At 40.3% G+C, this 26,726-nt stretch overlaps 1 protein-coding gene across 2 annotated transcripts; it reads left to right on the top strand.

The window, feature by feature from the left end:
* Positions 1-2,998: 2,998 nt before the first annotated feature.
* Positions 2,999-26,692, top strand: LOC109474179 (stabilin-2-like). 2 transcript variants are annotated; one of them, XM_019774432.1, is made up of 17 exons: positions 2,999-3,092; positions 6,647-6,769; positions 10,056-10,202; positions 12,632-12,922; positions 13,566-13,658; positions 15,167-15,326; positions 16,018-16,155; positions 16,967-17,110; positions 18,050-18,172; positions 18,683-18,826; positions 19,480-19,617; positions 20,567-20,704; positions 20,841-20,984; positions 22,166-22,303; positions 22,932-23,075; positions 23,500-23,637; positions 24,929-26,692. In XM_019774432.1, exons 2-17 carry the CDS (start codon positions 6,710-6,712, stop codon positions 25,309-25,311), a joined length of 2,523 nt encoding a protein of 840 aa, XP_019629991.1. In that variant the 5' UTR covers positions 2,999-3,092; positions 6,647-6,709; the 3' UTR covers positions 25,312-26,692. The 2 variants fall into 2 exon arrangements, with proteins under 2 accessions (XP_019629991.1, XP_019629999.1); XM_019774440.1 differs by lacking the exons at positions 12,632-12,922; positions 13,566-13,658.
* The last annotated feature ends 34 nt before the right edge of the window (positions 26,693-26,726 follow it).

The following is a 26,726-nucleotide window of genomic DNA, read 5'->3' as shown; positions in this document are numbered from 1 at the left end:
TTGTATCACAATTTGAAAGATTCCTCCCAAATTTGATGTTAACTGCTCCACTACTTCATTTGAACGTACTTGTATCTCAAAGCCCTTTATAAGTTGCGCCCTTCCTCGTCCCTTCCTCGTGACCACCCAAGCTGTTTCTTTCTCATTTTTTTTGCTGGCTTGTATGTAGCTCCGATGCATGCAGCAAATGCCGTGGAAAACCAGTCACAGATAAATGTACTCTGAGCAACACATGCATCGGCTGTTTGTCAGCAACTGGGTACTCTTGTCAGCCTAGCTACCTTTTGATGTTATGCGTTGCATCCCGCGTCCGCATTTAGCTCAAACATTTTGCTCTCGTTAAATAAACACTGTCCCCTCCTCAAATAAGTTTTACTTTGTGGGTGTGTACTTCAACAAAGAAAGCATAATTCCTTTTGGAGGCTTCTGAGAGTTTTTCGCTGCCGTTAACTCGACCCTAAAGTTGAGCGGCAAAACCGACATTCTGACGGCGACGGCCTGCGCGGTCCTTCCCGCGCTGTTTTTGACCGAGATGTTCGAAATAGAACAGGGGGCGGGGCTTACGCTGTTCGACCGGAAAGGTCCATTGGGGCTACAGGGAAATGTAAGTTGCACTAGGGGTAAAGAGCCGTGGAGGGCCTTGCAGTTTGCTTCTGGCTCGTTTGGTAACCAGCGTAGTGTCCGTCTGATAGTGTTGGAGGTTTTCAGATGAGACTCGAGGGCAAGTTGACATGAGGCACTGACGCCACGCAATTCTTCCATCTATTGGTTTGTAGGCCTTCTTGGCGATGTTTTTCACCTAGCAAGGAACAAGAAAACAACAATGTCTTTCTTTACAATACATTGTGTAATCGAACGTTTAACCTAGCAAAGTTGAAGTAAATATTTATTTCTTGTTGTAGTCTCTTCTTTTCCTTATTAGTACTTAGTATCATGTAAGGATTTGACCATTACACCGGAAAAAGGGGGCTTGTGACTGGATTCTTCTTGATAGGTTTCTTGCCGTCGGGGTTGGGCCTCTTTTCACCGGACCCGATAGCGGAAGGGACACAGGGAGTCGCCCCATCTGTCGAGGTTGCAGCTTCCTCCCATCGCCCTCTACCTCCTCTTCGTCTACTTCCTCCCCCCTCGTCAGGATTTGGAACCTAATGCATATTAGGCCACAGCAAGTACATTTAATTAAATTAAGATTAGAGCCTTTACTTGTCTCCTATCTTCATAGCTATCTGCCATCCACCTTCCGCCATGGCAACAGACATTTTTGCCCATTTTTGGCATGTTGACCACTGTCATGACGTCAGAAGGCAACAAAATTTCTTGTTTTTTTTTTCAAAATCAGGCGAAAATTAATGCGCGCGCCGATGTCATCCATAAAAATTACTTGCTGTGGCCCATTTGTTTATGAAACAAATGGATTTTAGAATTCGCATAAAAACACACAGAGAGAAGATAAACTTTTTTAGACTCACTGAACCAAAACGCGAATACTTACGGATCCCGGGTCGTGCCAAAGTTTAGTTCCAAAAAATGATGGTGAAACTGATGCCGCTTCAGTTTCTAGAGTTGCAGACTGGTGAGATACACTTTACAAACCTTTTCCCCTTTTTAACCTCCTCGGTCGTACTTTTTCCGACCTGTGCGACTTGAATGTCCTGGCGATGTCTTCAGCTTCACATAGGTAAAATGACAAACACATCAATGTGAAGACCGAATCACTTAAAAGATTGCTTTCTGAAAGCAAAAATGTTCACATATTTAAATAAGAATAACAAAAGAGACAAAAAATACGACAGTTTAAGAATAATGTCATTTTAATGAATATTGACAAGGTCGCAACTTGCTGGTACATGTAATTGTATAGTAAAAGCATTAACAAGGACATATTTGCATATATAATTGCATAAATATTGCATATTTGGTAATTATTCTGTAAGTTTTACTCTGTAGCTCATGTATAAACATGTAGTTTTAGTTAATCAGCCATTTCTCTTTTGTAAGTATTTAAAAGCTTGAGAGTTTAGGACTTCTCTTGTTGTTTGCAGGAAGAAAAAAAGCGAGGGCATGGGGTACAAGTCAGTTGTACTTTGTGTTGTCTCCAACAGCCTCACTAGCTATTTAGACACCAAGATTGACACAGTTACCGATGACTGTATCTGTAAAGGAGGCATAACAGCCCTTCAGCGTAACACACTAGCTTCTTTATTTGTATCTAAATATCAGGAATAACTGCCCTTTCGCGTACATTGTAACACACCAGCTTCTGTATCTGTACAGCCGGTATAACCTCCTTCGGCGTAACACACCAGCTTCTGTATCCGTGTAGCCGGTATAACCGCCCTTCGGCGTAACACACCAGCTTCTGTATCCGTATATATGGCAAGTATAACCGCCCTTCGGTGTAAAGCACCGGCTTCTGTATCGGTATAGCCGGTATAACGTCCTTTGGCGTAACACACTAGATTCTGTATAATATATAGCAAGCATAACCGCCCTTCAGCATAACACGCCAGCTTCTATATCTATCTGCATAGCAGGTTTAATCGTCCTTATAATTCGGCGTATAAAACACGCACCAGATTCTATATCTGTATTTACAACACAGGTATAATCGCCCTTTGGCGTAGCACGCAAGCTTCTATATCTAAAACCCTAACCTATGTGGTGTATATTTTAGCCCTCTACGCCAAGAAACAGTAAGGTGTGCTCATACTAGCCACCCACTTTTGTATTAGATTAGCCTTATGAAAATGTAGTTGACATGTACTTACTTAAGTTAGTAGATGCCATACTTTGTACACTGTACAATTGTTGCGCAATAAAGTTATTATTATTTAACGTTAGCCGTTCTGCGATATGGCATTTACGACCTTTTACGAGAAGGAAATTAGCGCCGCCGTATGAGTATGATGTAATAGTTTACGAATGCTACACGGTGCATGAAGCTTTCTCGGAAAGGGTCGTCCTGCGGTCAAACAGGTTTTCCACCTGCCGCCCAGTAGCCACACAGACACGTACAGACTACAGAGTACACACTGTGCTCTAGACGATCCCTTTTGTTTTAGGCAGTTTCCTGGCCAGTTCATCTTACATCGGTACGTAAACTTTCTTTGCACAATAGTTGATAAAGCACACTAGTGACCACATCATAATCATCTACTTTGTAATTATGTATAACCTCTGTGCATTATTATGTAATCCAAATTCCTTGTTGGAAAGGGCCCTAGTGTGGCCAGAATGCTTTTTGCCATACAACTTATGTTTGCTTGGGGGTTCATAAGTGGCTGCCTTTCTTTAATATACGTTGGACATATAAATATAAAGTGGAATTCATCTGCAACAGTCTGTTTTTAGGGCAGCGTCTCTGAGTGGCTGTTGCATTGTTATAACGATCCTTGTTTATTTCTAAACATGCTGATTAGCATGATTAGCTGTACGCTGATGAGCAATTTTTTCTTCTTACATTCAGTGGTGCTTGCTTCACAAACGTCACATTTCCAAGCCAGGGCCTTTCCATTTCTTTTTAAATGACCAAAAATTTAAAAAAAGGGCGTTTTCTTCTTTATATCACACTTTTCGTTCTTTTAAACTGTCCTACTGAACCCTTTTTTGAGAACATGGGACCCTAGCATTGATACCATGATCGGTTGATGTGATATTAACTTTAACACCGCAATTCGTAGACCGCAACACGTAAAATAAGAAAAAAAAACGGTGTTATTGAGGCGTTTTTAGTTTTCTGAACAAAAAAAATGGTACAGTCTTTAGACAACTGGAATTTGCCCCTAGGCCTGTATCACTGGAATGGCCCGCCCGATGATCCGGACAGGTTGGCATGTTAACACCTGTGCACAGCCGAACGAAACGTTTTGGTCTCTTACCTAACTCAAGTAAAAATGATACTACAAGGCAGTGCCCTAGCTAGTGGCCGCCCATTGGCGAGGTGGTAAGGCCAAGTTTTTCCCACAATTCAGGGGCAATATGGGGTCAGTGACCGATCTTGCATGGTCTGCACAGTAAACAGAACGACCTGGCGGGACCTGTCTGTAGCAGCATCGGCTCCTGAAGTACTATTTTCTTTGGCCAGAGAAACATATGGTTCAATACACTACTAACACAAGTACTAATGGAAGCACTTTCTCACAATACAATCTAAAAAAAAACAAGTTTCTGCACCAAAGAGCCACAGATTTTTGCTTCCTAAACATAGACGAAAAACACGGGGTTAACCAGCTCAAACTCTGAAAAACAGCTGACAAAGGTAAACAAACCCTATTTTTCTCATGTATCCATCCGCCCTGAGCAGGCCAGACCTCATCACCCAGGTCTGTCATTATGACCACTTAACTGGTGAAATGAAGACAATTTGATGAGGGTAGGGGAGTTTAGTCTGTTCCTTCCAGCCCAAAAATCTACAAACTGGACAAAAGCGTTTGAGAGAAAAGGATTTTTGAAGATACTAGCTAGGGACTACAATCTACTACGCAACGTAAAGTGAAATCTGCCCTGATGCCATTCGACAATTGATTCAAAAACTGTTCTAGCGGATGTAAGATTAATACTGGTAGCACAGTATTGTATTAGATTTGTAACAAAATAACAACGTCAGAAGGCAGTCTATTGCCATGGTTGAGTGTAAGATTTCCTTTTCATCAAAACGTAGACTACTATTTACGAATCGCATACCCTTCGGCGAAGTACTAAAAGACAAAGCCCTGCTGTCTGACTTATCCAGTCACTTTGAATAGATCGGTAATAACAGTTTTGTCACAGACAAAAGACAGTGAGACAGTTACACCACAATACGTCCAATCAACCTCCTTAAAACTCATAATCGTATTTAAACGAGCCCGGAAATGTGTTTCCTTTTTCACGTAAGGCCGCGCTGGTTTTATTTTATGGATGAGCCAGGCTGCCGACTCTCCACGGAACTCAATAACTCATTACGGTGCCGACTCATAAATGCAGCAAAAGGCTACCATGTACAGACTTGTCGTAAAAGTCACTATGTACTACCGTAGCTTCACAATAACAACTTTGTATCCCTGTAGTTTTGTAGCATTTTTTTTTGTCTTGGGTTTTCTATACTCTCGCGCGCCCTAGTTCGAGGGTCTCAGATGTCATCCGTTAAATTTGTGAATATGCCTAAAGAAATCTTTTCAAAGCAGACCCTCCCATTCAAGAAAGGGGTTGTAAGCTTCTTTTAAGGTGATTTTTTTTCATAAGAAAAACTTTGCAGTTGGACAATAAAATGATCCATTAAACCAGTAAACACAGGTGATGGTCTTTTGACGAGTTGCACGGATCATTTCCTTTATGGTGACGCCTGATTAAACCGCAGCAAAGTAGAAAATTAGCCCCTGGCAGTGCGGAATTGTCTAACGCAGGTGACAGAAAATCCGGTTTGCTCGCTTTAATGGGCATGATAAAACACAGCATGCATGGTAATGTTGGAGAAAATTTTAAGATAAACAATTGTGTCATAAATTGTTGTATTTGTGTCTTTTTGTCAACATTATTAGCGAATGTTTGTAAATTACGAAAACAGTTATTGTCCTGTACACAACTTGTATAGAGTGACCCTTCTCAGCAACCTACAGAGCCTAGTTGGCTCTACTTTTGACTTGCACAACTTGTCTGACCAAGGCAGCATTAATCTTTTACTGAGGGGTTCGCCCCTTCTACGTCTTGACGTTAACAAAAAAATTCTGATCCTTACTCAAACCTTTATACTTAATACCCAACGTTTTACAGTTGCCTAATGATTTATATTGCCGTTAGTCTTGTATATACGAACGCTCACTTGTTGTATTGTCATTGTTATACCTGTAATTTGTATTCTATGTCAGGGGTGTGATTAATATTAGCTTCGGCTAGAGATTCCACCTCTGTGTCTTGTACGATGTCTTGTACTTTGTTGTTTCAATAAATTATAGTTATTGTCGTATTTGTTACCGTTGAAATCATTTAGAACTTTACACTCTTTTAAATTAAATGACACTCATCGTAGTTACGCCGGTGACGCAACGGCTAGAGCGATGGACTCGGGACTAATAGGTCCCCAGGTTCAATACTTAGCAGAAATACCGACGTTGTGCCCTTGGAAAATACCCTTAAAACTTACTTCCTTTCCCCGATGGTGGAGTGGCTAATATTTCCTAATGGGTGCCAAAACATATAAGTGGCGTCGGGTGGCGTAGTGGTAGAGCGTTCGACTATGAAGCGGGGAGACCCGGGTTCGATTCCGAGTCGTACCCGGGACATGTCTGGACATGCGCCCCGACGTTGTGCCCTTGGGAAAGACACTTTACACGACTTTCCTCACTCCACCCAGGTGTGAATGCGTACCTGACTTCGGTTGGGAAAAGTTGTGCCGAAATGAAGCAACCCAGACCCTTGTCCAGACCCTTGAAATATTCGACAAAAATCTGTGGAGCAAATATGTGTTTCGTGTATTATTTGATTGTTGTAATCTGTATTGATTATTATGTGATACCCTGCATCAATTTAGCCGTATAAAGGCTGCGACTGCACAGGTACTGTGTGGACAATAAAACCACAAATTGCATGCGACTATGTGTCAACACCTGCATATTTGCCACCAAGAGCCGTAAAATATTTTTCATCGTATTTTTTTTTTACTTAATAGTGCGTACCACCACCCATAGACACTGAAGTCACAGTCAACTCAACATCACAGCGAATCAAGAAGATGTGGCAACTTCTTCTGTCTGTGTGTCTGATTGGTTCTCTGACGGTGACTTCAGCTCAAGTAGGTTTACAAGCATTTTTCCTTACCCTGCTTAACATCTTATTATGTTGTGTGGTTTTAAAGTCTAAATAATTGATATGATTTTAATCATTGTTATGATTATTAGGATTTTTATGATTATTGCTAGGCTGCAGATCGTCTGGCAAGACGACAACGGCCCAATTCAAGTTATGTTAATATTGAGTTGAATTCTGTACATTTCTGTTGTTATAATTTTGAATTTTATGTGGACTCCAAGAAGAATAGTGGTCAGTTGGACACTAATGGAGATCTAATAAAAACAAACAAAAACAAACAAGAGAGATTGCTATGATCAAGGATGTGTTATTATTTAAATTATTGCTGCTTTGATCAATGATTTGTTATAATTTGAATTAATTGTTATGATTATTGTTATGATCGAGGATTTTTTATGATTTGAATTATTGTTATGATCAAGGATTTGTTATGACTTGAACTATTGTTACGACAGTTGCTTTTATCAATGATTTGTTATGATTTGAATTAATTGTTATGATTATTGTTATGGTCAAGGACTTGTTATGATTTGAATTATTCGGTACTGGGTGGTTCAGTGTATGTACGTATTGCTTGGATATATGAATTGAAAAAAAACTCTTAAGGAATCCACACAAATCGCACCTGAAATTTGGGGTAGGAGAACAAAGTACATTTGCCTTTGGGGTATTACATTCCCACTATTTACATCTTCCCGGCACAATAGCAACGTACAATGAAAAATCGTGACCCTAACATGTTTGCATCTTGAGTTTTAAAAACTGGAAGTTCTACAGCTGTACCATAAAAAACCTTCGGGGGGGGGTCAAATCAAAGAAGAACTTTATTGCACGGCAATTGTACAGGGTACATTGTATGGCAAATACTAGTAGGTAAACCATTCTTTTAGGCGTCATCAGCATCTACTTATCCACCATAACCAAGACAATTAATTCAATCCTTCTAAGGTTATCGTATTTGGAGAAACACACAAACAGAACGGACACAAACACGAAGGTCTCTGAAAACATGACCTTCTTTTAAATACTTCCCTGTGTGACGCCGATGTTTTGGCCCACCCATTTCTCTTTGTCAGGACAGTGCGTGCGCTGGCTTGAAATTTAGCGCTCGTCTTAGAATTACGATTAATATTTGAGTTTTAGTCACTTTTCTTCATAGGGTAAGACTTTAGAGTAGGATTAGGTTGTATCCACATCACGACCAGGAATATTGGAAACCCACATTAAGTAGTATTAGGGACAGGTATTTTGTATGGGGGTATTTGTTTTCAGAGGTGATTGAACTGTCCTACATTTGGATAATTGCTGATCCTCAAAGTACAGTTGTAGCCCAAGGAAGGCTACATTTACACAGGCGTTGCAAACGTGTTTATTTTTTCATCCTGGTACCAGCCGACTGTGTCCTCTCCCCCCGATCTACTTGGAAATGGGGGGGGTATCTTTTTTTGCAATCCGCATTTTTGTACGCGGTTCAATACTTGCATACCTACGATAAAAGGAAAAACATGTAAGATTGGTTTGTTTATAATGACAGGCAGTAAAAAAAAAGAGGTGCCGTTAGGTCAGACCTTATTGAGCGGTTTTAAAAACGTCTGCAACATTATTCCTAGTCCGCCATCTTGAATTTCCCGCTCAGGTCATGTTACCCAGACGGTAGTATGTGTCGTCAGTACTGAAAAGTGTGAATTCCGAATCAGTAGTATAGATCGATACTGTGGCACTCCTTAAGTTTTTGAGCCTGTTTCATATTCTCATACCAATAAAATATTTATACATAGAATAGAGACACAGAATCTGAATATTTAATTCTAAGTATTTTAACTAATCCTTATTTGAATGTACGGAATCTCATTGGCTGCCATATATATTTTAGCATTAGAAAATACTTTCATTCTGTTGCAGCCGTTTTGTAGATTTTTATCAACATTGACTCATTGAGTCATTGCTGTAATAAATGAGGTTGCATAATCAACTTTCATATCATTTTTTTAAATATATACAGTACATTTTTTCATTTTAGTTTATTGGCATATACATGTAGAGTCCATTCCGCGTCACCGGGTTTTTTTTCTCCATGTTTCTAATACGTTTGAATTATTTAGAAGAAAAGAATACCCCAGTAACAAAAGTTCTAAATTTTTCAAAAATTAGAAAATAAAAATTTGAATAAATTTGAATTCATTTATATATTTCTGAAAAATTTTGAAAGTGACTGTACAAAGATCTCCTTATTCAGAATAAATTTGAACTATCCATGTGTTTCTTTCACTATTCGAAATATTTAGAAATATTTCAAACAAATAACCAAATGGTAGATGTGGGTAATTGCCCCCTTAAAACTAGGTGCTAATCCTACTGTTCTGTATTCTTCTGTATATTTTTAAGATTTCACTGCTGGACACTGGTGGCTCTTTTGTTGTAAGGCATCAGTGCCTGATGCCCATGCAGTTTACCCTGTACTTCACAGGGATGTGTGAATTACTTCCTTCCCATCCCACTGACCTATTTACAAAATGTTAGACATAATTCGAAATAATGGTAAAAAAAATGGTAGAGTGCTGTTAGAAATATTTAGAAATTATTGGAAATGTCATAATCCACATCAGGAATATTTCAAGCAAGTTTATAACAAGTGAATATTGACAAGATGTTCAAAATATTTCCAAATTATGAAATTTCTAAGACAATTACAAAGAATTCAAAACATTTCTACATAATGCTAATAACAACCCCTCGGTGACGCGGAATTGACTCTACTTTATCAATTTTTTTTTTAAATTTTCTAACTATTTATATTTTATTATATGAAAATGTCCCTCTTGAAATTGATATGTTCAGATGAATGACTAAATACATTTGTACCTTAACCAAAAAGGACCAGTTCCCATCCCATAAGCGAAACCCATTAAAAAATGTTTCATTCATAATCAAACCTTTGAGATATTCCTCGAAATTGTAAATAGCGGATGGCGAGACACTTATTTAAATACACGTAGTCCATATCTTTCTATCTCTAATTTTTTAAGCTCCAACTGGTAGTCCAACATGTACAAATGTATTACAAGACATGGATATGCCAACAGACGCAGAGGCCAAATGCATAAAAATACATACTCATTTCACCAGAGTTAATTAAGTGGTAGAAAGTCATGTAAAGGGCACAGTATCGGTTGCATGGCAGGAATCGAACTCGGGACCTCTTGGCTCTGAGCCGTACACTCTGTCGTTACGCCACCTTACCCCACAAACCTATCTCAATTGCCTTTTAGATAACCCCAGTGAGCAGTGCTGCCTTCTACCCGTACGGACCCGGTACTGGAGACATTCTGGACCCTCCCATTGATGACGGCACATCGGGAGCACAGAGCCTCAGCACTCCGTTTCCATTCTTTGGAAATACCTACAGTTCACTTTACGTAAGTGCGCCGTACCCTGTGGCAAGGGCAATATGCTAATACAACAAAAGATTTAAGAAAATTGCCTCCGGCGAAGATTCAGTCTGGTATCTAGATCTAGTCTATCGTGGTTAGGGAAGGCTTGCGCTCTCTTCAGGGCTCTAATAGTTTCCCCCGTTCAGTAACAGTCAGCCCGGAGTGTAGACGTTTTGCACGCCGGCAGTTGCTAATTGAAATCCCTACGGGAAACCTAGCTGAGTCTGTCGGAGAAGAGCTTTTGCAGCACCGAAGGGAATCCACCCCACCTCGATAGACTGACAAATGTGCTGTTTTCTCTTATTTGCATAAGTGCTCTTTAGCCCTATGCACATTAAGCCCAGGTAATGCTTAGGTCACATTTCCGGGGCCCGGAATTTACAGAAATTGTGCCCATTATTGTTATTAACAACTTTTCTGTGTTTTGTTGTTTTTTTTGTCGTACTTTTCGTTCCCAAAAGCTGCCCGGCCGGGCCCCGTGTGGGAATTGTGACCCCAGCAAAACAATAGAGAATTGGGGCCCGCGCGGCGCGTCGGCGGGCTGTTTATTGGACCCATCGTACGGAGACTGGCGGGGTCCCCTACAGCTGTATATGCCTATTTTTGACCCGCGCGGGCTCCGAATTGACCTAAATTCTAGCCTGGAAAAATCAACGAGGCCAGGCGAAAATCCGGATGGTACCTAGGCTACTTAAAATCACCATTAAAATTTAAAATAACTCCGGGCCCAGGTCAGAAAAATGCGCCGGGGTGAAGCCGTAAACGTATCGCCCTGGTCCCACGAGACGTCCGGGCGAGACCTGTCAGATTGTGATCGATGTCACGTGTAGTGACCAGTGAATCAGGTGTTTAGAAGAATGTGGTCATATCGGACATTCGCAGGAAGGACTAAAAAAAGTCGCAATGATGTTCTCGACGTAGCTCTATCACGAGTGAGCTCTATCACGAGTATAAAGTCCACACACGGGTCTTCGCATCAACCAGGGGAAAACCCAATATCGTTTTTTTGCGACGCGCCAGTTCTGACTGCTTCTCTTCTTCAGGTACTAAGGCCACAACAACAAAATTGTATGGATAACATCGACCCAAAAACTCCAAATCTAATGCGAGCGGGTGAAAAAAAACAAGGCGGACCGAAAAAAACAAGGTTCCTACATTTTAATAATTTGACTCGATCATTGTACAAATGATTCTGAATCAATGGGAACATCCCATATACACAGCTAGCACCACATATCACTGCATCGAAGTACGAAACAAAACATTAAATCAGAGGCTGACAGTCTGAAGCGGACGCCCTCTCATGTCAACTACAACTAGAGACTAGTGGCATAAATGCTGGGCGTCCGGTATCCGTACAACTTTGGAGGAATGCGGTTTTGCTTACGTATGGAGTCCTGATATATCTCTTAGCACAAATCTATCACCAATAATTAACTCCATCAGCCAACGATTGAAAGATATTTACACCCAAACATTTATCAATGAAATCCACAATGACCATAACAGAGGCAACATCTTCTAGTAACAAGTTACGAACGTACCGTTTGTTTAAAAGTATATATAAAGAAGAAGAGTACCTATCGGTCAACAACATACAACACAGGGTAACTGCAACTAAACTCCGAATAAATTGCCACAAATTACTCATTGAAACGGGAAAGCACAACCGCATCCTCTCCAGAATAGACTCTGTCGATACTGTAACATGAATAGAATAGAAGATGAACAACACTTTATTTTAGACTGTACTTTATATTCTAATGAAAGATCTGTCCTTTTTAATTATATCAAAGAGAAGTTCCCATACTTTGAACACCTAAGCGCAAATGATAAATCTATATTTATGATGCGTCTAGACAAACCCTGTATCACAAACATGATCTGCTCCCACATTTTCCACTGTACAAAAAAGCGAGAAGAAGTTGACCTCTCTATATTAGCTCAGTGACTAGTATAGTACCCTTGTATGTTCCTTTTTTATGTGTGTCTAAGTCAAGTAGTGCATCTTTTGTCTATGTTTGTTATGTGTCTGTTATATCTTCACCTGTACCTAGCCCGTCGTGGCATGGATGTACAATAAAGGTATTTCATTTCATAATCCATAAAGGCGTTATAGAGTTATGCTGACTACAAATTTGCGGAAACACAGACACACACACACACACACACTGACAGACAGACGCGCCAAAAACAATACCTCCATTTTTCATGGAGGTAAGAAAATACTTGCTGTGGTCTAATGCCACAAAACCTAGGTTGTAACGGTGACCCGCTCATCACAAACCTCAAACTCAGACGTACTGGCAGGTTGTCTGCAGGTTGCACTAATAACGGCTTCCATCCAATGGCAATGTCTACAGCATAGTCCTGGACTGTGGCATAGAATGTCCGCTTTGTATTTTTGCATCCAGGTCAATACCAATGGTGACATCTCTTTCGGAAGCGAGTACAGAGGATTCTCACCAGTGGCGTTTCCAACGACTGGTAAGAGACTCCTCGCCGTTTACTTCACCGACCTCATTACAAGCTACCAAGCCCGGAGTGGTTACATTTACCACCGGGAAACGACTGATGCTGGTCTATTGGCGAGGGCAACCACGGACATCAGGACAGCCTTCCCCGCCGAACATGGAAGCTTCGTGGCGACCTGGGTCTACATTGCCACCTGGCACGACATTGCATTCTTTAGTTATAGTAGTATAGTAAGTCAAATAATTGATAACGTCTATTGTTAATTCCTGCGAAAATACTAACTACAAATAACAAGAAGAAATTTGAAGCAGAGTACAAAATAACTATAAAATCTACATAAGAAAAGGTAGTGGTCTGGAACTACTACAGTGCTATATCTGAGTCTAGATTTAACTTTTATAATGTCCCACCTTTTCCAAAACTTGTCATATTCTTTGTAGTTTACAGAAAAATCGTGTTTTTTCCCTTGTGTGTAGTATGAGAAAATTAATTTCCAGCTTTGTTATGAAACAATAAGTTTGAGATAACGTTTTTGTTGTCTCCACAGGTTATATATATATATATAGCACTAAAAACAATTTCTTCCACATACATGTGATATTTTATAACACTAGCTCTCTATCTACAGAAGATGGAGACCAACAATTTTTTTTAATTGGATGAGCGTCGTTTAAAATGTGCAAGAGAAAGAAATGAATCAATTTTACATGTTTCTATTTTGCGAAAAATCGGGACTCACCGATGTCAGGCGTAAATTGTTAAGTGTGAAACGCCGACCGTCAACAAGACTGCGAAAGAGGCTAACAGTAACACAAATAAGTTTGTGCTTCAAACATTTATTATAATATGTATATATTTGTTACTCCTCTTTAGCGCAACACGTTTCAGCTGGTGCTGATTACAGATGGCCAAAAGTCGTTCGCCCTGTTTAACTACTACCTGACTCGTACCACCAGGCTCGCACAGGTACGCACATTTAAACTTTTATTTTGTTCCTCTCTTTCTTGCCTAGTTTACCCGTTTGCTTTTCTTCTTGCTGAGTTTATTATGTGTATGTGCCAATTGTGCTACCCACTACCTTTGCAAAGCATACTTTCAATGCTGTTAACATTGCTGTAGAGTCAACTTTGTACTGTGCGCATTAATTAGTACCCCATCTATGTCTGTACAGCTACCCCCAATGTTACATTTTGTAGTAAAATATTGAACTTTATTTCAACACAAAGTTACACAAAAATTAAATTTTCAGCGACCCTTGTCACCTTCAAGGTAATTAATGACCAATCACATCAAAACGTAATCTCGCGAGAGTGACGGTTACAGAAACGTGATCTTATTCACGCGAGACTTGGAGTGCCCTGATATATATGGCCTCCTTAATGCCTATTCAAAAGTAGCCAGGTGCAGTGTTGAGTACTTTGTCCAAGGAGACGGTATGGCCGGGTGATTCCATGTGGATGTGTTGGCGCGTTCGTAATAAAAAAAAAAGAATCTTGTAGTCTGTGAGTGTTCTGTCTCAAAAAAAAAGGATCTTTCGCAGGTCCCTTGCCTTGTCGTTCTCTGACACGGTAAATTTTATCTCTGTGGAACTTTGTGCTAGAATAAAGTTCAACCTTTTACAACAATTACTACTGAATACAGATGACCTTTCATAATCTTACATTTTGATTTGATTTGAATCTGAACTGTTTTAATTCTGATGCTTTTTTTTAAATTTGTTGGTGTAAGCCCATTTTCCTGGGCGTCGTGTAGTGGCAAGACACAATGATAAACTTTGTATGCAAAGCGGCAAAGCTGATCGTTTCTAAAAAAAACTCGACTTACCCTGGGTGTCATCCGATTTGAATCGGGGCTCATCAATGCGCATTCATTCACCTTTTCGGGTTGGCCATTGCATTCGCAAGGCAGCCCTTCCATGTGAGCTGACAATGTAACGGGCGACTAGCTATCTGAAATAAATATGATGTCATTTTGCAAAGTAAAACTCTTTATTTGGTGTCTTTCGAAACTTAAAAATCAGAAAAGACTCTCACCTTCCCTTGTCCTGCTGGACTTTTTTTACACATTATTTTCAAGTAATTTGAAGTCGTAATCAGGTCACAGACCCTTGCCATTTTTTGCCCTGCGGTGGCGTAGTAACTTCTGCATTCGTTGCGTTTCGCTGCGGTGTGATGTGTTGCACGAGAAACACCCCCAAATCGTACATACACAGGACACTATATAGATGGTACTGTATGTGCAACCCATATATATATATGGGTCCCGCATGAAGTTTCTGTGCCTGTCGGACACCTTCCTCAGAGCTTCTGAATAGAGTTTTGCTTCTTGCTGTATCGGCTACATATAGCGGCAAGAAACAGAACCCCTGTCAGAAGCTCTCAGAAAGGTGTCTGTACCGGACCGTAAGCAAGGTTAGAGTCACTTCTGGCAGCAAAAAGAAAATTCTAACATCCTGGCTTCTCTCTTGTTTAAAGGTCGGGATAAACGGAGGGAATGGCATCCACTTTTCATTCCATCCGTACTCGAGGACCACAAATCTGGCCAGTCTACCGACTTGGACGGATCCGGCAGTGCCAGGGCCTCCTGGGCGTTGGTACCAGAGAACTGACCTGGCTACGGTCGGAGGCATAGTAGGTACGGTATGTCCTGCACGCATTGTTGGAAATATAAGTTTGTGTGTGTGTGTGTGTGTGTGTGTGTGTGTGTGTGTGTGTGTGTGTGTGTGAGTGTGCGTGTGTGTGCGTGCGTGAATGTGCATTTGTGTGTGAGTGTATGTGTGTGTATGAATGTGCGTGTCTGTGTGTTAGTGTGTGCCTGTGTGCCTGTGTGTATGAGTGTGTTTGTGTTTGTGTGTGAGTTTCTGTTTGCGAGTGTGTATGGGTCTGTGCGTGTGTGTGTGTGTGTGTGTGTGTGTTTGTGAATGTGCATTTGTGTGTGAGTGTGCGTGTGTGTGCGTGCGTGAATGTGCATTTGTGTTCGAGTGTATGTGTGCCTGTGTGCCTGTGTGTATGAGTATGTTTGTGTTTGTGTGTGAGTTTCTGTTTGCGAGTGTGTATGGGTCTCTGTGTGTGTGTGTTTGTGTGTGTGTGTGTATGAGTGTGTGTGTTGTGTGTGTGCGTCTATGTTATTGTGTGTGTGTGTGTGTGCGTGTACACGTATGTGTGTGTGTGTGTGTATGAGTGTGTGTCTGTGTGTGTGTGTGTTTATGTGTGTTCAAGGCGCCGCATTGATACGAAAGCCATAGTATAATTTAAAAACACACATGCTGAAGCAGATACCTTTTCCCCTTTTTTGCAACAGTTTGTTTATTCTCTTTCGCATCTAGATATTGATGCTTGCCTGTCCAATGTGTGCCATGTGAACGCCACGTGTACTGACCTCCTACCACCTTCACCTGACGCCAACTGTTCCTGTACCACTGGATATACCGGGGACGGTCGGGTTAACGGAACCGGATGTACAGGTACGCCGGTGTGCAAGGTTGAATAGATTCACTTCGAAATATCCGGCTTTGATCCGGATCAAACGAATGGATTCCGCTAGATCTGGACAATTCTATCCTAGTTAGAACAAGACTGGCAAGGAAAACATACATCGCCATGGCGACGGTGATTGCTGTTAGGGTTACTGTTTGCATGGCACTGCCATCATTTCATGATTTTGAGGACGACCTGGTACCTGTTAAGTCTAGACAGATACAGTGCACTACTCCCATGGTAAACGAGTCCCGGGGTCACAGAAAGTAGGGCCATCCTGGGCAGACAGGTCTTCCCAAGGGTTTCTAGAAATGTGGGCATAAATGAGGGTCAGAGACATGCCTGTGGACATTCCATACATGTGGCCAAAATGCCTGTACTATTCCTAGAATTCTTGCAAACTACACACGATACTGTACCATTAGGCTCCTCCCTGAGACGTCGCCAAAAAGGCCTAAATAATTGATAGCACACATTGAGACTCTTTTACTAGTGTAACATTACCTGACATTGTACCTGTGGATGTAACCCAGGCAATCAGGTCAATTGTATGAATCTTCTGTAACCATGTACTGATATTTTTCAATATTCATAGATGAAATAATAACGTGTATTTTATTGTAATCGCTATTGTAATATTGTCTTCAAGCAACATTTGCTTATTAAAGGTAGTTCTGACGTGTACACTGTGACGTTTTTGCAGACATTTCTTGAAATAAAAAAAATGTCATCTCTTGAAATCAATAAGCTTATTATTTCTTGAAATCAATTATTATTATTTTCATTGTCTGTATGTAGACATCAACGCGTGCTCGAACTCGTCCAATCCGTGCCACGCCCAGGCCACCTGTACAGACAACCCCGCCCCTGCACTGGACGCCAGCTGTACCTGCAACGTTGGATATACAGGAGACGGTTTTGCCAACAGAGCCGGATGTACAGGTCAGATGCATTGTGTTTTTCTTAAAGCTTTAGATGGTTGTTCGTACACCTTATGTAAAGGTTTCTAATATACCTGAACTGAAAAAAAAATACTTTTGCGATTTTAGGTCAAAAATACTACTACTTCTTAACAGGGACAGGTATCAGCCGTAAACAGCGATCTGGGTCATATATTACCCCAAAATTGTGCACAACTGGTAGAAACAAAGTGAATCACCTTTTGCCAATAGGATTTGGGGTTAAAAGACCCCAAATCTAATGAAATTATTTAAATTGTTCTTTACGATATCAATGATTACCATTCCCACTCAATTTACTCAATAATTCAGGCTAATATCATAAGATTACATTTAAATCGGTTAAGGGATCCTTTGTATCTTTTACTTAAGTTCAAGATGGATTTATGACTTTAATAAGAAATATTTGAATTGATTATACAAGCTTAAAAGAACGGGGATCGTAATCTAAAATAAAAATGATATTTTCCTTATTTGATTTTAACTACCTTTATACTTTGTTCTTATGCATAATAACTTGCAAAAAAACTTATGAAATTGTTTCACGTTTTTCTATGTTAAATTTAATATTTTAATTGCTTGTATTGTTTCATTAATTAGTTAGGCAGTTACTACGTCGATAACTTAATATTCTTGTGTAATGATTTTGACTTCGTGGATTTTCCGTCTTTGTTTTTTTGTGTTGATTATTTGCAATGCATGTGAGATAAAGATGTCTAACTGACCAAAAATAATTATGAAACTTATCGTATTCTAGGGGGCCCCTTAAAAATGTTTTTAGTTTGCACATTCTTTCTACACAATTTTCTACAAACTTCTTCGTTTCCAACTGCAAGACAAGACAAGAAACAAAACGAAAACCAATTAACCCCATATTGCAATATATGTAATATATAATGTAATTTATATTTTCTTTGTTCAGATGTTGATGAATGTGCAAGGGGGACCGACAACTGTGGGACCAACGCCACCTGTACCAACACACCCGGCAGTTTTACCTGTACCTGTGACACAGGCTACTCAGGCAACGGTGTCAACTGTACTGGTATGGAGCTCGAAAATCTTTTGTGACTTTTAGGAGACTTATGAAGGAATCTGCGCTAAAATACTTAACTTTTATGTCAAACACTAAGTAATTTGGGACAATTTTTTTTCAACTTGAAGTCATGGAATGAACCCGTGTAACGGAAGCTGTAGAGGATGGGTACGTTTCGTGAACAAAATAGACAGAGATAGCCGGAAATTTGGGCAGGTCTAGCTTCGTTTACATAGTGTTGGACATAATGTTTTAGCCATTTGGTCATAATTTAATATATTAAAACAATAAACTTTACGATTAGAGAGCACCAGTAAAAAAAAAAGATTACAAGCTTTGAACGACGCCAAAAATAAGGGAAAGCCTAAACCTCTACTTAGAAAGTAGGTAATAAAACACTTTAATTTGCTTCTCAAAAAGTTGAGATGACTTTTGTGTTTACTGTGACGTTACAACAGAAAATTAAGGACTCCTATCTTGAATTCAATAATGTTCATTTTGTCCATCGTCTGCATGTAGACCTCGACGCCTGCTCGAACTCGTCCAACCCGTGCCACGCCCAGGCCACCTGTACAGACCAGCCAGCCCCTTCAATGGACGCCACCTGCACCTGTAAGGATGGTTTTATGGGAGACGGACGCGTAAACGGAACCGGGTGTTTAGGTAGGATATCTCCGTAAATTTACTCTTTAGGCCACACCAATTACATTTCTTGCTTCTCGGATATTGTCTTCCCTGTCTATTTGTTTCTGATTTGCAAAAAAAGTGTTCGAAATTAACTGCAAAGTGCTTAATGAAAGACATTTTTTGACCCCAACACTCGAAGAAAGTTCTTTTTTTTTCCCAGATGTTCAAGTTTTTCAATGTAACAATGCAATTTTGTTTCATTAAAAGTTCAAAATCTATTGTTTCAATTATAAGCCGGCCCGGTATGTTCACTTTATTGCTCATATTGTAACATTTCCGGCTTTCATGAGGTGCCTTGGTTTATTTTTTTCGCCCTGTCGCTTCATTTTTTCTGAAAAAATCCGAGAAACAACAAATAAAATTTTGTGTGGCCTTAGGTGTTTTGTGGCTTATACCATCCCAGTTGGCCCAGTGGGTTAGTCAGCACGTTTAAAGAAATGTCATGTATGCAAATTCTATTATTCACTTACCGGCAAAATGTTGCAATGCAAATGAAATAGATCATATAAAGATTCTTGACTTAATTTTGGTAGATAGCCATCGTTAGAATTTGGACAACGTCAGTGTGGTTAATGTTTTCTTTCTAAAAAAAATAATGTAACTAAATGTGGTTTTATTTTGTTTTTCAGACATCAATGCCTGCTTGTCTAATCCGTGTCATGCCAACGCCACCTGTACAGACAACCCCGCCCCTTCACTGGACGCCTCTTGTGCGTGCAACGTTGGATATACAGGAGACGGGCGCGTGAACGGCTCTGGATGTTCAGGTAGGACGTTTTCTTATAGCCTAATGAATTAAGACAGACTGGCCCTTCTTCCCAAGGCTATGGGACTGACCTAACTGACTAAAGCCCCCGGCACAAACTAAGACCTTTTTTTTTAAAAAACAACAGCCGACCGAGGTTGGCTGAAGTTCAAGAGCAGACAGGCCAGATTTAAGCCAGGCCTAATTTTGTATATCAATTAAATCGAATGTGAGCCAACCATTCCGTGACCTATTTCCGCTTATCAGTCTACTTCCAACCAAACAAGACCAAAAATCCGGCCCGCACCCGAATGTTTAAACATTTTGAAACAACAGCCGAATATCAGTTATCCCAGCCGACGTTGCTCTCTTTGCACCTAGCTACTCCTAACCAAAATATAAGGTCAGGTAGTGTTCGAGACGCCATATCTGGCTTTTAGTCGGAAAGAAGATTAAGTAAAGGTAAGCTGTATTCGTTGTCAGTTGTACCACACCTTATAACTCTTTTGATAAAAGAATGCAATAATACAAATAAATAGATAAGTTTATTGCAAATTCATGCCCGAAGGCTAATTGCAGAGACCAAAAGATGAAGAACATTTACACAAAGTACAAAATAACTTCAAAATCTGCATAATAAAAAGTAATAGTCAAAAGCTATAGCTATGTATAAAACTATGTCTGAAGGGTTTGATTTCTCCTATGTAAGCTATGGAAGAGGTAATGTCCAACTTGTTGTCAAATTTGTGGGTTTTGGGTAGTTCACAACACTGTCCTAGCATAGTGTCTACTTCATAATAACTGATGACCCTACCACACGTCAGTTACACGTTACTTTCCGAACGTGTGACGAGAGCACGGATCTTGCAGGTGCATGCCGACCCCCTTGTTTTTGTTATCTCGTTGCAAATAATGGGGTTCCATCTACATCGTTCCAGCTAAAACTTTTTGTCTTATGTCACCATCTGTAGACATCAATGTCTGCCTGTCCAACCCGTGCCATGCGAACGCCACCTGTGCAGACAACCCCGCCCCTGCACTGGACGCCAGCTGCACCTGTAACGTCGGATATACAGGAGACGGTCGCGTGAACGGAACAGGATGCTCAGGTATAATTTTGTAACTTAACAGTATGCATAACAGTCAGAGTCCATAAGACAGGTGATTTAGGTAATTCAATCTAAAATTTAAGTCTTTGTCAAATGGGTGAAGTTGTCAATCATTAGTTGATCTTATCATCTCCAGACATCGACACTTGCTCCAACTCGTCCAATCCGTGCCACGTCCAGGCCACATGTACAGACAACCCCGCCCCTGCAATAGACGCCACATGTACGTGTAACGTTGGATATACAGGGGACGGTTTTGCCAACAGAACTGGATGTGCAGGTACAGCGTTTTCTAAGTTTAATCCTTATACTGTTAGTATTGCGTACAAAGAGACATACTTTAAGCGACGGTCACAACCCGCCGTACGTGCTTCTGCGTGTTGTCTACGTGCAAAAACGTGGGCAAACGTAGGGCATCCGTGCGTGGTGAGTACCGCCTCCGTACGGAATACTACGGATTTGGGAGCACGCAGACACGCCGTAGAACTTTAAGTGCATGTAAAACTTTTTCTACGTGCGGTCTGCGGATTCACCGACCGTGCGTGCGAGTACTAGCGACGCGCGTGCCCCGTACGTGCCGTGCGGAAGAAGCACATGTGAGTACGGCCTCCTTACGGTAAAGTTGCAATCGCACAGAGATCGTACGTTGTAAGCACGTACAACTCACTAACAACTTGCGCAACGTACGATGCACGTAACCGCTCACGGTCAGACTTTTCGTTCAGGCCACACTCTTACACTTTGTGCAACCATGCGAGTGACGTGCGAGTGACGTGCGTAGACGCCACTCCTTCCCCACGTTTTCAGAAAAAAACGTAGCAGACGTAGCCTCCCAAAAAACGTACGAAGAAAAAGCACGTACGGCGGGTTGTGACCGTCGCTTTAGACAGATTAGCCGGAATATATGGCCCGGGGGATGTCACTCCACCCACCGCTCAAACTCAAACCCAGACAATGAAGACCACGTGAAGGTCTCCTTAGTAGCCTTGTCGACGACTGTAAACTCTATCTCAATCATAACATCAGACTCGAGTCTCACGTACTGAAATACCCTAGAGACTTAGCAAGAGACAAACGCAGATGGATTGAACTGTACAGAGACATACACTGATTTGGCCTGTCAATTGTAGTTTGCTAATTGTAGTCTGCTAATTTACAGCCAAGAACAGTTATTTATTATTATATTAGTATTGCGTGCATTCTTAGCCTGATAAAAACGGCTGAACTAAATTACAAGAGGAAGCACAGTCCTTCTGCTTACTTTAGATCTAGTAAACGAGGACACATTACTTTCTGAAAGTGTTACGCGAGCACTGGGTCAAAGGTTATTAGAAGTCTATACCGCCCCCTGTCTGCGTTGAAGATTTTAAGGACTTAGTTTAAGTAATTAGATTCTTATTTCACCTGCATTGAAATGAGGATAAATACTGAATGATTGTTATTTTTTGTCACTATCTTTAGATACCAACGCCTGCTTGGCCAACCCGTGTCATGCAAACGCCACGTGTACAGACAACCCCGCCCCTGCACTGGACGCCAACTGTACATGTAATGTTGGATATACAGGAGACGGTCGCCTTAACGGAACTGGATGTTTAGGTATTATTCTCACTAAATAGTGCACGGATGGTATTCAATCAATCAATCAATCAATCAATCAATCAATCAACCAATCAATCAATCAATACCCTTTATTTATACAGGAAATGCCCTGTCGGCCTTAGCCGCTCTTCCCAGAGGTCCAGTTGAGGGGGGTGATCACGGGAACAGAATAAATAAGTAAATAAAATTCAAATTAATACAAAAATAAATTACTAAACACCTTACATAATAATCACATCATGTCCAAAATCACAGTCCGCAAAATCAGTCCGCAAATCAAATTTCTTGACTACCGTATTCTCTGTCTGAAAGTTCTCACTGATGGAGCACACTGTGCATCCTCTGGTATGCTGTTCCAGATGATGGCCCCAGACACAGGCTACAGCCAGAAATCTCTGCATACAGTTCCTGTTCATTCTAGGCATCATCAGCTTGTGGAAGGGAGCTTGCCTGGTGTTTCTAATGGCACTCTCACGCCAAGTTACAAAGAGTGTTAAACAAGGAATGTCTACCTACGCAGTATCTAATATGGACAGTCTATAAAATATGCGAATGAGAGATTCAATTTCGTCATTTGTGAAATCATTGATGTTGTCAAATCAGTATTTGATCTTTCCATCTTTAGACATCGACACTTGCTCCAACTCGTCCAATCCGTGTCACGCCCAGGCCACATGTACAGACAACCCCGCCCCTGCACTGGACGCCAGCTGTGCCTGCAACGTTGGATATACAGGAGACGGTTTTGCCAACAGAACCGGATGTACAGGTCAGATGCATAGCACACCTTATGTTAACTTTTTTTTAAGTAAATGAACTTAAAACTCAATATTGTTTTTTGGTCAAGTACACTAATTTCAGTTTGCTACAATGAAGATTTGAACTTAATGTTTGCTACGGCCCATTAGCCGAATTGGAATTTTTAGACATTTCACTTATTCTTATGCTGGCATGTACTCTTGTGGTTACCGAAAATCGGGTTTAAAATACTAGTATACTGCAAAGCAAACACATCCTTTTGGGGGGGAGGGTTAGTTTCTTCATAGCCTCTAGTAAAGTATCAACCGCATGTTACATTATGTAATATTTTTAATTGACAAATCGAAGATAAAGTGTACATTTTATTAAATGCATTCTTTTTACATTATGTCAATATCGTTCTTATGATTACCATTTAATTTCACTATTTCCAGATGTGAATTCTTGCTCGCCCAATCCGTGCCATGCGAACGCCACCTGTACAGACAACCCCGCCCCTGCACTGGACGCCAACTGTACTTGTCACGTCGGATATTCAGGAGACGGTCGCGTGAACGGCTCTGGGTGTTCAGGTACGGCTTTTTCCTAAATTCTAGTCAACACAACATTTTTATTAAACACGAGGGCCGTTATCGACTTTTACCTACCAGTGTTGGCCTCACACTGTCGGACACTGACGCATATCGATTGGTCGTGTATTCACTTAATCTAAGGAAGACAAGTGGACAGTGTTGTGTGTTTTATTTTTGCTTAGAGCACATGGTGCAACTGAAACTGAATGTGAGGTTGCAAGTTTGCACCATTAGAATTGGTCTAAGCATTAAAGGAAACAATAAACACCACTTCCCTATTGTCATCTTTAGAGTAACTAAATACCCACTGGGTTAAACTGTCACTTTCAGATCACTGAACCAAAGGCAAGTTGAAGTATATATATATAACGGCCCTCGTCTTTTTCAAAGATGTTGTTACAGTATCAAGTGATAAGAATCCACCTGTTTTGAGTTACGACCAGATGATGATGATGATAATGATGTTTTGAGTTCAGCATTATTTTATATTATCATATAGCCGGGTGACGTTGACCAATCAGAAGGCTCCATTCCACATTCCTTATGACGCCGTAATGTCACAAATAGAGTCAAAATCGGGTATTTACTCATCCCAATCCATACATTAAACAAACCCAATAATCACCCGCATATGACCTTAGGTAACCCAATAGAACACGGCTCTAGTTAAAAAAAATCCAAAAATAAACTAAGTTGTGTTCCAATGACCACGGATGACTTCCATAAGAACACCCGTTCCCTGCCTGTGACCCAGTTAACGTGAACTCTACCCAGTGACCTCAGGTGACTCCAGATGGAACTATGTTCTATGTTCTATTCAGCATGTGCATTGTGTCACTTACTGCATCAGTTTGGATAGACTATCGTGTAAGCTATATGATAATAACGTTAATGTCCCGCCCTTTCTCGGTGAATATGGTGTGATAAAGCCTTGTCAGTTGCTATAACCACCTCATAAAGCCACCTCGTTCGCTGCGCTCACTTGGTGGCTTTATTCTGTGGTTATAGCAACTGACAAGGCTTTATCACACCATATTCACCGAGAAAGGGCGGGACATTAACCCTTAACTAAATAATAGTCTATAGACTAACAAAATACCGAGTCACTAGGTCGACACGCTTTCTAGGTCTGAATGAGTTACGCGAGCACGGGGCCAAAGGTTATTGTCAGTCTATACTGTCGCCGTCCTAAAGTACAATGTAGGCAGCTTGCTGAGCGCTAAGATTTGAATTCCATCTGCGTTAAGTTCAAATTATATACTGATTAATTAATTTATGTCACCATCTATAGATATCAACGCCTGCTTGCTCAACCCTTGTCATGCAAACGCCACCTGTACAGACAACCCCGCCCCTGCACTGGACGCCATCTGTACCTGTAATGCTGCATATACAGGAGACGGTCTTCTTAACGGAACTGGATGTCTGTTACGGCCTGGACCTGGATTTGTAGGCATCCCACTTGCTCTTACACTGACTTGTACTGTTGTGATTGTTTTATCAATTGTGGCAAATGTGGCAATGACATTCAGTCAATTGACAACACTCAACCAATCACCTCAGGTTACGAGCCAGATCAAAACATTTGCTAAACAAGCCGAGTTGCCGAACAGCCCAACCGCTTTCCAGACCCCAGCGTCATTCGCGACTCTCCCAACAACAAAAATTGTCTGATTTCGGCAGCCGGCTGAGCAATGGCCATAAATGATGTCTGCAGGTGCTAGCATTAGCACTATTGGTCATTCATTCAATTTTACCACCAGGGTTATCACCTATATTTTGGATACACATTTTAAACAACCAATTTGTCTGGGACGGCCTTGTTTTCGGCAACCACGTTTCCGTGTAAAATAATCTTTTGTATTGCGTTATTTTATTGGTCGATTTGAATTCAGAATCATTTTGCTTCCTTTACTTAGTTGATTTAAACGCACCGATAGAAATTATTCATTATATGTCTTTAACTTTACACAAATACAAATACACAAATTGGCACAAGGCTGCAGTGGCATCTGATTTTATAGACTTTGGTCTCTATCGCTTTGAATATACAATTTAAATTATCATCAATTCAAAACATGTTGAAGTTTTAAGTCTTGTGGCATAATAATGTAAATGGTTGTTTTTGGTTTTGTTTGAAAAGGAGATACGATATAAATTATAGCTATAGGCTTTTGGATATCATTTCATTATTTTTTACACTATTATATTGCGAAAAGCAAACTAATTACTTCTATGTACTAGCATGGTATTTATTTTTTTTTCAATCGGTGTCATCTATATAGTGCATGAAGACATTCTGACTACGTATTGATACAATTTTTACTTCCGATAGTCAGCGTTCTCACAAAAAGATAAAAAATAGGCACGTTATTTAAAGTTTCTATAACTGTCTTATCATCAACTTGTAGACCTAAGGGACCTTTTTCATATGCTGATAGCTCATATATAGTATATAAAAATACATTTACACAACACTTAAATAATGTTATTAGGGTGGAATTAAAAGTTTACATTTGAAGTGTTTAGTGTACAATTAAGATTTACGCAACGATGTATTTTTCTTACTTTCCAGTTTAACCTTAGGGGAGAATTGTATTAGTAACGTTTAAGATTATTACTTTATTAACAATAGTAGATTGTAATTTAAAAGTCATCAACCTAATATCATAGTATAAAAATATTATAAAAAGTTTTTTCATCAACACTTTTCAAGAGAAAATGTGCTCTAAAATGAAATTAAAATTATTTAATGGTTCGACCTCCCATCGGGTTAACTTTTTATGTTCCCCTTTCCGCTTTAATGATATAACCAAAGTAACAAGTCTCCACATGCAAGTCATAACTTACTATATCTGTATACATCTTTTAAAAAGTGATTGATATATAATCTATGTAACTGATGCCCCGATCGGATGTCTCTACACATTTTAAGACCCCAAGCTTAAAACCCACATATGACTTATAGCGTCGATTGTTGCTGGTTATCATAATGGATAATTAAAAAATATGTATGGGGTGGACTAATTATGGGGTCGGAAACGTGGGAATAAAAGAGGACTAACTATCATGCTTGTCTATGTGTGTTG

Source organism: Branchiostoma belcheri, unplaced genomic scaffold (assembly GCF_001625305.1).
Source record: "Branchiostoma belcheri isolate BF01 breed outbred unplaced genomic scaffold, Haploidv18h27 scaffold101, whole genome shotgun sequence".
Classification (NCBI taxonomy): Eukaryota; Metazoa; Chordata; class Leptocardii; order Amphioxiformes; family Branchiostomatidae; genus Branchiostoma; species Branchiostoma belcheri.
This window is presented reverse-complemented; position numbering and strand designations above follow the sequence as displayed.

Coding starts and splice junctions, on each gene's coding strand:
- LOC109474179 (XM_019774432.1), top strand. CDS start 6,710: ATGTGGCAACTTCTTCTGTCTGTGTGTCTGATTGGTTCTCTGACGGTG. Junction 16,156..16,966: donor TAACGGAACCGGATGTACAG/GTACGCCGGTGT, acceptor GTCTGTATGTAG/ACATCAACGCGTGCTCGAAC. Junction 18,173..18,682: donor CAACGGTGTCAACTGTACTG/GTATGGAGCTCG, acceptor GTCTGCATGTAG/ACCTCGACGCCTGCTCGAAC.